A 13,056-nucleotide genomic window follows, 5' to 3' on the forward strand; every position below is an offset into this window, starting at 1 on the left:
GTACACAACGCCGAGTATTTTTGTAAAGGTCAGTTGTGTTTTCCTGGTGTCTGTTTTGTTTTGATGAGCTGTACGTGACGTTTAATCTGATCAGTATTGAATCACACGTTCTTTTCTGTATTTATATTATCGGGATGACTGTGACCAAAGTTTTTATTTTTTGATCCATCTGTGGTGCTGCTGTTTGGTCCAGAGTAGCGTTTACGAAGTCATTTCCCTTTTTGACCATTTTGTTTTTAGTTTAGTTTATTTGTCTACAGGGTCAATGCACATTTATAAACATTACTGTAAAATATGCCAGAATTAGCCAAGATTGGCTATTTTTATCTGTAAGTATTAAATATTTTATTCAAACACAAAAAGTCATCTGGAAAGTATTCATAGCGCTTCACTTCTTTAATATTTTTTATGTTACAGCCTTATTCCAAAATGGATTAAATTCATTTATTTCCACAAAATTCTACACACAATAGCCCATAATGACAATGTGAGAAAAAGAGTTTTTGAATTTGTTGTGAATTTATAAAAAATAAAAAAGCTGAAAAATCACATGTACAGCAGTATTTACAGCATTTGCTCAATACTTTGTTGATGCACCTTTGGCAGCGATTACAGCCTCAAGTGTTTTTGAATATGATGCCACAAGCTTGACACACCTGTCTTTGAGGATTTTTGCCCATTCCTCTTTGCAGTACCACTCAAGCTCTATCACGTTGGATGGGAAGAAATGGTATACAGCCATTTTCAGATCTCTCTAGAAATGTTCAATAGGATTTATGTCTGGGCTCTGGCTGGGCCACTTAAGTATATTCACTGAGTTGTTGTGAAGCCACTCCATTGATATTTTGGTGGTGTGCTTTGGGTCATTGTCCTGCTGAAAGATGAACCGTCGCCCCAGTCTGAGGTCAAGAACACTCTGAAGCAGGTTTTCATTCAGGATGTCTCTGTACATTGCTGCATTCATCTTTCCCTCTATCCTGTCTAGTCTTCCAGTTCATGCTGAAAAGCATCCCCACAGCATGATGCTGCCCCCCCTATGCCTGACTGTAGGGATGGTATTAGCCTGGTGATGAGTGGTGCCTGCTTGTTTCTCAAATTGAATTCTTTGAAGTGAATGCCAGGCGTTACGTTTAGTCTCATCAGACCAGAGAATTTAGTTTTTTATGGTCTGAGAGTCCTTCAGATGCCTTTTGGCAAATTCCAGGCGGGGAGTGGCTTCCATCTGGCCACTCTACCATACAGGCCTGATTAGTGGATTGCTGCACAGATGGTTGTCCTTCTGTAAAGTTCTCTCTCCACAGAAGAAGCTCAAACAGAGTGACCGGATTATTGATCACTTCCCTGACTAAGACCCTTCTCACATAATCACTTAGCTTAGATGTCTGGCCAGCTCTAGGAAGAGTCCTGGTGGTTCCAAACATCTTCCACTTACGGATGATGGAGGCCACTGTGCTCATTGAAACTTTCAGAGCAGCAGAAATTTTCTGTAACCTTCCCCAGCCTTGTGCCTCGAGACAATTCTGTGTTAGAGGTCAACTGGCAATTCCTTTGTCTTCATGCTTGGTTTGTGCTTTGACATGCACTGTCAACCCTGGACCTTATATAGACAGGTATATGTCTTTTCAAATCATGTTTAATCAACAGAATTTACCACAGGTGAACTCCAATTAAGCTGCTGAAACATCTCAAGAATAATCAGTGGAAATAGAATGTGCCTGAGCTCAATTTAGAGCTTGACGGCAAAGGCTGTGAATACTTCTGTACATGTGATTTTTCAGCTCTTTTATTTGTAATAAATTTGCAACCATTTCAAAAACTCTTTTTTTCACATTGTCATTATGGGATATTGTGTGTAGAATTTTGAGGAAATAAATGAAATTAATCCATTTTGGAATAAGGCTGTAACATAATAAAATGTGGAAAAAGTGAAGCGCTATGAATACTTTCCAGATGCACTGTAGGATTTACAATCTGTGAAGATTTTGTTAAAAAATGATAATAATAACAATAAAAAAGACCTTGTAAAGAAATGTAAGTTTTTTGGACTCAAAATCGTTACCAAAGTGACCTACAAAAAAGATATATATGTATAGATCGAGGCAGGATTCTGATATTCTTGTATTTTTTTTTTTATTTAGCAACTCTCTTTTATTAGTCGTTTGTTGTAAATATTTTTTTTACTTTGTTTTTTTGGTGGAAATCCTGCTCAGTGTTACAGTATGTATTAGAGATAGTGGTGTAACGGATCACAACTCTTACTGTTCGGATCACATTATGGTGATGGACCGGACCATTTTTTGCATCAGCCAAAAAGACGAGACAAATGTCTTTTGCTTTCCATTTATTACAAAAACAGCACTGCAAGACACTTTTGGTTTTAACAAACAGAACTGAGAACATAAAATGAAGAAATAATCAGCTGAATAAAAGAAATCGTAAAATATCCAGTAGTGTGAAAAACTCACTGTTGCTGATGATAAATGTAGAAATCTGAAGCCGCCTTTCCACTGCACACAACAAGCGTCAGACCGGAAGTCATTCATTTGTAATGCAGAGTAGTCTGGGAGCTGCGTGGAGATCTGATTATCTCCGTATGCAGAAAATTCGAATCTGAACTGTGAACTGTGTCGAACTGAATCGAACTGTGGATACGTTGAAATATTTGTATATTACTGCAACTAGACCGGATGTGATGTATTCCAGTGTTGTCTGTGCACGCAAGATGAGAAATAGTTTTTTTTTCTTAATTTTTTAATCACAAAAAAAGTTTATATTAAAAAACTTTTTAAATTTTTTATTTATAAATGAGTAATAAATATGTTTTATTTTGTCTCCACGTTCCCTCTAAAAATTTTTTAGCGTTCTCTGAGTTTCCAGTATTCGTTGATTCAACAATGGTAAACACACGGACTGAAGGTTGTAGCTTGCTGCACTCCATTAATCTTTCCCGTGGTGCGCGACAACTGAAAATTCAGTGTGACTGCCACAAGAGGGCGTATTCCAATATTCCAGTCTAAATGTCGTGTGCAGTGGAAAGGTTATAATTTGTACCTATATTTATTCATAGTCTAATTTTCAAAAAATGATTCAGTTATTCAGTCATAAAACGTCATGTTTCATTATTAGATGGCTGGTTATATTAAAATATATTAAATAATGTAATTTGCTGCCTACAACTTTCATTCTTGAGCGTTGTTAAATGCATATGACGGTGGTTTTTAATCTAGCATAAACATCAGTGATTATATCTAAACTGTATCGCAGTACTTCTGTGTTATTTGACTCTTTGTAGACTAAAGACTGAATCTTTCTTGATTTTTGCGTTTTTCAAACAGATTTGAATGCAGCAATTTGAAGGATTAATAAACATATGCAAATCACCATCATACAGTAAATAGTTAATGTTGTGTGGGTGTTGAGATCCTGATATTTCAATGAATAATCTTGTAGTTTACACCGAATAATGCAGGCTAAACAAGTAGTGACAAAACACCTTTAATAACCTAAGAAACCCACCACAACTACTTCCGCCATCATTATATTTTACAGGAAAGTCTAAATGCTTTCATATATGGGATTTGAATGATGCGAGAGGCAACCTCTGTGCAATAGTTTTTAATTTAGGATTAAAAACCAGTAAAAGTTTCTACCAGTAAAAAAATGTATTAATCTGCGGGTCATGTGTGTTCCATACCATGGGTTGTGATCTGTAGGAATCACAGATCAAATGTGATCCATTACATCCGTAATTATAGAGGTTGTGAAATGGTATCTTTCTGTTATTGTCGTACTCATTATCAGTGTTCAGATTTTTGCTAGTGTTGTGCACACTTTTCTGCAAGTTTCAGAAAATGGCAGCCAATGTTTTTATCTCATGATGTCATTGATGATAATAATAGTAGGACTGAAATCACTGCCAGAGTTGAATTAAAGGTATCGATCTGTAGCATGTGTTCTGTTGTAATAAAAAGTGTCCTTTACATTTCATCTGTCATACAAGTGAACTTTTCAACCATTGCTCTATTCCGTTGTTCTCTTTATGTGAAAAAGGCACATTTTGTATTTCACCAATTAAATGTTTTATTTTAATTATTTATTGTGTTTTGTTTTTGAGAAATTGTGCATTAGTGCTTTCACATGCCTACATTTAATAAAGGGACTGAGCCGAAAAGAAAATGAATGAATGAAACATGAAATCTTTACGAGGGAGTTATTAAATCATTTAATTAAAATTTAAAAAAACAAAATGAAGTTATATAATTAAAAAAAAATTACACTTGCCATTAAAGTACTGAACCTACACTTAACATTAGATACATTATACATTTGTATACATAAACACGTTGGATATAATCTTGACTACTTTTTATCATGTAATTTTGACAATGGCTTAACTCAAAATTATGTCAAAACATAATTTACAACATAATTTGCATGCATTCCTATATATATATATATATATATATATATATATATATATATATATATATATATATATATATATATATATATATATATATATATATATATATATAAAATGTTATTTATAAAAAGTCTAAATTATAACAAATCAAAATTATGACTGACAACTCAAATGATTAAGGCATTGTGATGAAGTCATAATTATGGCTCAATTTCAACATGTCATGATTTGAAGTCATAATTGTTAAGTTTAATCATTTCAACACGTCAAAATTTCAACATAATTCATAATTGTAACCTATTTCATCATAATTTCAACATGTCAATTTCAAGTCATAATTGTAATATTTCTCTCAATTTCAACAATAATGTCATGTCAATTTCAACATGAAATAAAAGTTCTAATTAGGACTCAACTCTAAATTATGACTTATGTTGAATTTATGTCATAATCGTAGCTTTTTTTTTTCTCTCAATTTCAACAAGTCATAATTTCAAGTTAAGTCATAATTGTAACTTATGTTGAAATGATGAGATAGAAAGTTACAATACAAATACACTACAAAACTGATCTCAGTTTCAACACAAGTCATAAGTCCAGGAATCTTTATCTTAATTTCAACAAGTCATGATTTTGAGTTCTCAAAATTGTAACTTTATCTCATAATTTCAGTCATAGTTGTAATGTTTTATCTCAATTTCAACATGAGATAAAAGTTATAATCATGACTTGGCTTGAAATTATGACTTGTTAAAATTATAAAATAAAATGTTCCAATTATGCCCTAAAAAAAATAGGCAAACTTTAAAATTGGAACTTTATATCTTACATTGAAATTATAAAACGTTACAATTGACAACTCGAAATTATGATTTATGTTGAAACTGAGATAAATTGTTTCAATTGTGGCTTGAAAACTCAAAATTATGACGTTGAAATTATGAGATGATAAAATTCAAATTTTGACAATTCGAAATTATGACGTTGAAATTATGAGATAAACGTTACAATGATGATAAGTCATAGTTTTAAGTTAAACCATTTTCATACTTTCAAATGATCAAATTTGTAACTTTCAATTTTTGAGTCCAATTGTAAGATAAAAAGTCAAAATGATGAGGTCATTAAGTCATAATTTAAATCTCATATTTGTGACAATTTTTAGTGATTCATAATTTTGATTTATTATGTAATTTTAACAAGTCATAATTTTGAGTTAAGTCATAATTGCAACTTTAAATCATGTTGAAATTATGGGATAAAACATTACAATTATGACTCAACTCGAAATTATGACTTGTTGAAATTATGATATAAAATGTTACAATCATGACTCAAGTCATAGTTTCGAGTTAAATCAGTCATACTTTCAAATTATTATTTGCAATATTTCATCACACACCAAAGTTTCAAGTCAAATTATAGGATAAAAAGTCAAAATTATGAGAAGCCATTATTAAATTGCAATTTAGAGTTTGTCATCAAGCCCATAATTTCGACTTAATCTCGTAATTTTGACATAATTATTTTTAGTCAAGACATAATTTTGATTCCTCTTTGAAATCATGACTTGAGTTGAAATTATAATTGTTATAATTTTGACTTTTTAGTCTCGCAATTTTAGATTAGTGTGTTTTCACACAGTAAGTCATCTTTTTTTTTTTCTTACCAAGCAGAAATGGGCTTAATCAGACTTTACCAAGTCTTACATACTGTATCAACAAGGTCTTTTTACATTTAAGCGTATAGCTTCATGTTCAGCACAGCCTGGGTAACCGCTCTCTATATGAATACATTTCATCATGTGCCCATAGCAATACAAACAGTTACAGTTTCCCACCAAATCCATTCCATCTACTAATGATGAGTATAAACATCATAAAAGTGTTTTGCATAAAATAATGTCTTGTTAATAATGCTACACCAAATTCAGCATTATACAAAAAGAAATAAAAACCAAACAGTAAATAAAAGACAACAGAGATGGTTGATTAGCTTTATTTCTTTAATAAACAATTTTATCAACATTACAAAAGACAGCTTTTGCTCTTTCTCTTTATATCTGACGTAGCACAAATCTCCTACAGTACATTTTCTTAAATGTTGATTTGGCCAGCTCACGAGGGGAAAAACGGAGCAGAAACAGTTCATGTACACGGTGCAGACCGAAACTCAACGGCAGAAATACTTGTCCAGAGTCCAAAAACGAGAGCTATGAAGGAAGATACTGACCACGTGTGTTTTCAGTATTACTCCCTCCCGCAGACTTCTACATGAACTGATCACATTTAATCAAGCGACTGTGTTCCGCCTTCACATACAGTAGTCAGAGGTATTTCATTATTTGATTGTGGGATTTGTGAAAGCTGTGTGAGCGTGCGGGTTGTTTTACGAAGATCAAAACTTTACTTGGCAACTCCTAAAAACATATATATAAATATACACGTACATAAAAAATTATAAAATAAAATAAACGACAATTGCTTTGTTGGAGTATCATAAATATTACAAAAAAGGCCTTCCACATCTGTAGCATTTAAAAAGATCAAGGGGCAGCGTAGATTATTAATCATTATTTTTAGTCCAGTGTAAAATGAAAAGATTTCTCATTAGATGGAAAGCACGTGGAGTAGTGTGCAAAAAGGGGGGTTTCCTGAGACTAGATTAAATAAGATGTTGTCAGGCCTAAAGCCGCAATGGCGAGCCTATCTAAAGTGCACATTAACACCAGTAACAGAAGAGGAAAGAAATGACAGGCCAACAACACTGCAGAAATGCTTCTGCCTCGATCAATGACTGTTAATAAATTAGTTGATTAACACAAAGTCAAAATCACAAGTACTAACAATATAAAATACTACTTCATAACACTAAAAATGAACAATGTAAACACATGAAACAAATTGGGGAGGGGGGGCTGATATTGATAAAGGGGTAGTTCCCCCAAAAATGATGAAATTTTCTGTTCATTTTCTAATTCTCAGACCATCAGAGATACAGATTTTTTCTCTCTCTCTCAGTAGAGCATTAAAGATTTGTATGGAAGCCTGTTCCCGCCACTGAATTATATATAAAAAATTATAAAAAAAAGTAAAAAGTCAGATATTATAAAGTCAGAATTCCTAGTTATTAAGTCAGAATTGCGAGTTATTAAGTCAGAATTCCGAGGTAAGTCAGAATTGCGAGTTATTAAGTCAGAATTGCGAGATAAGTCAGAAGTCCGAGATATTAAGTCAGAATTCCGCGTTATTAAGTCAGGATTGCAAACTATTAAGTCAGAATTGCGAGTTATTAAGCCAGAATTCCGAGGTAAGTCAGAATTCCGAGTTAAGTCAGGATTGCAAACTATTAAGTCAGAATTGCGAGTTTAAAAGCTCGCAATTCTGACTTAATATACATACATACATACATACGTACGTATATATATATATATATATATATATATATATATATATATATATATGTATATATATATATATATATATATATATATGTATATATATATATATATATGTATATATATGTGTATATGTATATATATATATATATATATATATATATATATATATATATATATATATATATATATATATATATATATATATATATATATATATGTATATATATATATATATATATATATATGTATATATATGTGTATATATGTATATATATGTGTATATATATATATATATATATATATATATATATATATATATATATATATCATTTTACATTTTATTTATTCATTTATTTTATTCAGTGGTATGAAAAGGCTTCCATAGATTTGCGATTAACTGTGTTTTATTAATCACCACAGTTTCAAAGTCTACTGACAAAAAAAAAAAAGATTTATAAGACATCCACCCGCTTAGAATGTAATTTAATTTAATTTAATTGAATGGGCATTATCAGCTGATAGATATGGGCTTGTAGGGGCCTTCTACGCCTACTCCACAGAAAAAATGATGTCTGCAAAATTGTTGCAAACAATTTATATGTTAAATATTATGAAATTTCTATGAAATTTAGTAATGTTCAACTTAATTTGTTTACTTAAACTCAGCACAAATAAATTATTTACACTTACCTTAACAAAATTTAGGTAAATACAAGGAATATTTTTTTTCAATACAAGGATATATTTTTTTAGGTAACCAGGCTTTTATCGTTCATCCACATGGTTAATCAGCTATACTGTACTAATAAGAAGACTCTGTCCTGGAGGGTCGGTGTCCTGCATGCTTTTGCTGCAACACTAATCAAACACACCTGAACATGCTAATCAGTGTCTTGAAGATGACTAGAAATCTATATGCAGGTGTGTGTGATTAGAGTTGGAGCTAAACTGTGCAGGACGCCGGCACTCCAGGACCGAGTTTGCCCGCCCCTGAGTTAAGTCATAATTGCAACGTTTTATCTCATAATATTAACAAGTCATAATTTTAACCTGAGATAAAAGTTACAGTTATGATTTAACTTCAAATTATCACATTATGTTGAAATGTTTTTATTTATGTTGAAATTATAAGTCATAATTTTGAGTTAACTTTTATCCCATGTTGAAATGATGAGATAAAAAGTTATAATACAAGTACAATACAAAAGTTCTCAATTTCAACAGATCATAATTTCGAGTTGTCAAAATTGTAACTATCTCATAATTTCAAAATGTCAATTTCAAGTCATAAGTGTAACATTTTATCTCATAATATTACCATATGTCATCATTTCAACGAGGTAAAAGTTACAATTATGACTACTTGAAATGATGACCAATGTTGAAATTATAAGTCGTATTTGTAACATTCTATCTCATAATTTCAACAAGTCCTAATTTTGAGTTAAGTCATAATTGGAAGTCAGATCTGTTTTTACATTACTGTGATGATTGGGTTTAAGGTTGAGGTAGGGGTACACATTAATAAAATACTATTAATGGTAAATTTAATAAATAATATGAATAATTCTCAGCTGCAGCCGGATGTGATCTATAGCCGTTTAACCATGTGGAAGTATGATAACAGCCTTCTGAGCCTACCAGTATACGCAGAAGGCCCCTACTGACACATATCTATCAGCTGATAATGCCCGTTCAATCAGGTGATAACATTCGAATCAGCAGAGACATCCAGAGCAACAGGCGTTACTTTGTTTTGTCTGCATGTTGTTTTTTTTCATCTCAAAATATTAGAAGCATTTAGTAAATCGCCATATTTCATCTAACATCAGCTCTACTGAAGAAAAAGAAAATCATCTGTATCTCAGACTGCTTAAAGGAAAGTAAATGAACAGCAGATTGCATTTCTGAGTGAACTAACTTTTAGACAATTCACAGCAAGCTTGAATTTTTCTGACCTCAATTTATTTGCAGGAATTGATTCAACAGACGTCCATTTGTTCTCATTCTGATCTCATATATTATAATTACATAAATCATCAATAATCTTTTAGACCATCAATTTATTATTTGTTTTTTTAAAGTTAAAAAAAGGACATTAATTATATTTTTGTACATTCAGTTATATTTTTGACGTGACATTTTAAAGTGTGCTTTTTACACCTTTCTTTCTTTCTTGTCATAACATTTGACGTTTTTCTAATTTGTGCATTTACATATTTAAAAAAAATCAGCACTCTGCAACAAACAACATGTCTAAATGTACTGAAAAGAACATCTAAAGTGATGATTTGATAACCGGTACCGTTATAAACAGTGTTTGCGTGTAAAACTAACTCTAAAAGACTTTGTCTTCAAATCTATGTTGAGAAAATTAAATAAGAAAATAAAAATAAACAGTCTGGGTGGCTCACAGCACCCTATACCTCTCAAATCATGGTGCGCTTTTCATATTAAAAACAAACTTGTAGAAAATAAAAAGAGCTTGTTGGTTGTGGTTTAAAAGAGAAACTGGGATAAATACACCTGGAAGTCATTTGGCTTCTCTACCTTTGGCTTGACTCACAGATGAGCAGCAGCAGAGCTCAGACTAGAGGATTCTGGGAAGGACCACAGTGAGTCTCATAAAGATGTCTCTGTATCCACACGCTTGTCCTCTTCATCCTCGTCTTCCACACGGATCTTAATGCAGGCCGTCTTCTCCTCACTGTAAAACAAAGGACAGCTGAAGGCCAGATTCACTCACAGCTTTTCAAGTCTGCCTTTTTCTAAAAGGTATTAGCAACATTTAATGACATCACACATCAGAAATGTGCATAAGCAGATCCAGCACACCCATTTCACAAGCATCATAAACACCAGGAGACAAGTGCATCGAAACGACACGTAAAAAGCTTAAATGTTTTGGTGTTTTTTATGCAATACAGTATTCCCTCGCTATAGTGCGGTTCACCTGATTCAAGTGTTGCTGATTTTTTTGGTGCAATCTGACATGTTTTTTTAACAGCACATTCTGTTCTGCATCCTGATTGGCTGTAGACCACTGTCAATAAATCTCCTCTGTGTCTCCTGTACAGTATAGAATGCGTTCAGCTTGCCAGATTAAAATCTTCGATTGCTAGCAGTGTGAGTTTCAATAAGAATGCAAAAGGATTGTAACTGTCTGCCGCAAAACCATCGTAAAGGGGGTCGCTCACCAGATGTGCTGCGCCACACACCGCAATGCATTTTAGAATTGTAAAAAAAGGTTTAGGTCAGGGTACACACACCGGCGCTGCAAGTCAGCAGTGCCCAGCTACGACTCGGAACACAGTTCATATTTCTGCCGTGCCACAGAGCGCCATCTGAATAATTTCATTTTAAATAACATGCAAATGTGGGTGTCCAGCGTGTGTTACTTCCAACTGTCATATGCGTGGTGCATCCGGAGTAAAACCCCTTTAAGGACGGAGTCTGCTTCAGCTTTGTGGATCAGTGACTGCAGGAGAAAGAACAATACGCAAGATGCCAACATTATCCACACAAAAGCTATAAAGCTTTCTGAACCTTTTGCAGACAGCGATGGATGTTATTTTTTCATCAAAAGTTTGAAATCTGAGAGTGTTTAAACGAGAGAAAAGTGTGAAAATGTTAATGCCTGTCTGGGAAAAGTGTATAAAGTGTGTAGTGAGGGGTTTTACAGCCTTAAAACATCTATAATAATTGTCAAAAATAAAGCTGACTACTTTGCAGATTTCCACTATTGGGAGTTATTTTTAGAATGTAACTCCTGTGAATAAAAATAAAAACACAATGATTAAAATGACTACTGTAGGAGATGTTGAAATCCTAATTCTTAGTTTTTGTCTGAATGCATTTGTCAGCATTCATTTGATCCAAAATGCAGCGAAAACAAATACTGCAAATATTTTTGAATTCAAAATATCTGTTTTCTATTTTTAATTGACTTTAAAATATACTGTAATTTATCTCAGTGATGCAATATTGAATGTTCAGCATCATTACTACAGTCTTCAGCGTCACCTGAGCATCATAAATCATTCTGCTTATAGATGCGCTGATAACATTTATAACAAAAACTTATATACAATTCAGATATGGATATTGGTCCATTGTAGGCATGGGATGATTTGTTCAAGGTATACCGCGGTTTGGAAAAGTCAAGGTTTTAAAACCGTCAAAATGTTCTGCTAAATTGTTCCTAAGGTATGATTAAGAATTTTTATTTACATTTTTTTTTTCAGGACAACAGTATCTCCAGAAAAAGATGTCGTTTTAAATTGTAAAAAAAAAATAAAAAATCTGTGTTTTGAAACAAAGACAGCAGAAGCAGAATTATTCATTTCAATTATTCAGTCTGACATGTTTACTGCTCCAAATATATTTGAAATGTTTCTAAAATTATAAAATATATTGTGTACAAAGGGAAAAAAAGGTTTTCTTTACCCAGACATTTAAAAAATAGATTTTAGAGCAGTAATCACAATACCGTGATATTTATATCCAAGGTTATACTGTCAGAATCTTGAAGGGGCTCATGCCTAGTCCATTGCCTACAGTACTAACATTTTCCACTTTTATATTAGTAATTTTATATTACTGAATATTAGTTTGCCCAACATTTCAAGAGATGCACATTTTAATCAGTCTTCATTCTTTAAAGGTAATATTTGCTATTCAATTTTTAATTTTTACCAACAGTAACTTTTAATTGACATATCATAAAACAGTCCCCAACCCCCAGGCCGCTATCGGTTCGTGGATCAATTGGTACCGGGCCGCACAAGAAATCATCAATTATTTTTGTTTTATTATTATCCGAGTCTGAATGATTCTTTATTTTGAAAAACGACCTTATTCGGTCACTTGAGCACCAAAATTTCACCCACAAGCTAGCAAACGAGTAAGAAACAGACATCTTTGAAAAGTTTCTTTGGGGAGTGGAAATGCCCCATGACGTACCGGCGAACTGCCAAGGAATGGATTCGCAACCCATTTGTCAACAAATCAGATGAATCCAGCATGTCAGTGCAAGAGGATAATCAACTGCTGGAATTCGCAAATGGTGGCTGTTCACAAATCGCATCTTTTCCGTGTGTAAGTTCGTTATTTCCAATGGAGGTGTGCACACCTTGAGAATATACTGACCAATGCCTGAATATCATAAGCTTCCCTCATTAAATAAGCTCCATGTGTTTTTCATACTTAAAAAAGAAAAACAGCTTGAAAAGTC

At 32.7% G+C, this 13,056-nt stretch overlaps 1 protein-coding gene across 21 annotated transcripts in view; it reads right to left on the minus strand.

Moving 5' to 3' along the window:
- Nucleotides 1-9,771: 9,771 nt before the first annotated feature.
- Nucleotides 9,772-13,056, minus strand: part of slc4a7 (solute carrier family 4 member 7) — an 83,066-nt gene continuing 79,781 nt past the window's right edge. For all 21 annotated transcript variants that reach the window (XM_073926593.1, XM_073926589.1, XM_073926591.1 and 18 more), the window contains one exon: nucleotides 9,772-10,530. In XM_073926593.1, the coding sequence (XP_073782694.1) occupies nucleotides 10,446-10,530 (85 nt within the window). In that variant the 3' untranslated portion in view covers nucleotides 9,772-10,445. The remainder of the gene's footprint in view (nucleotides 10,531-13,056) is intronic.

Source organism: Danio rerio, chromosome 16 (genome assembly GCF_049306965.1).
Source record: "Danio rerio strain Tuebingen ecotype United States chromosome 16, GRCz12tu, whole genome shotgun sequence".
Taxonomy (NCBI): domain Eukaryota; kingdom Metazoa; phylum Chordata; class Actinopteri; order Cypriniformes; family Danionidae; genus Danio; species Danio rerio.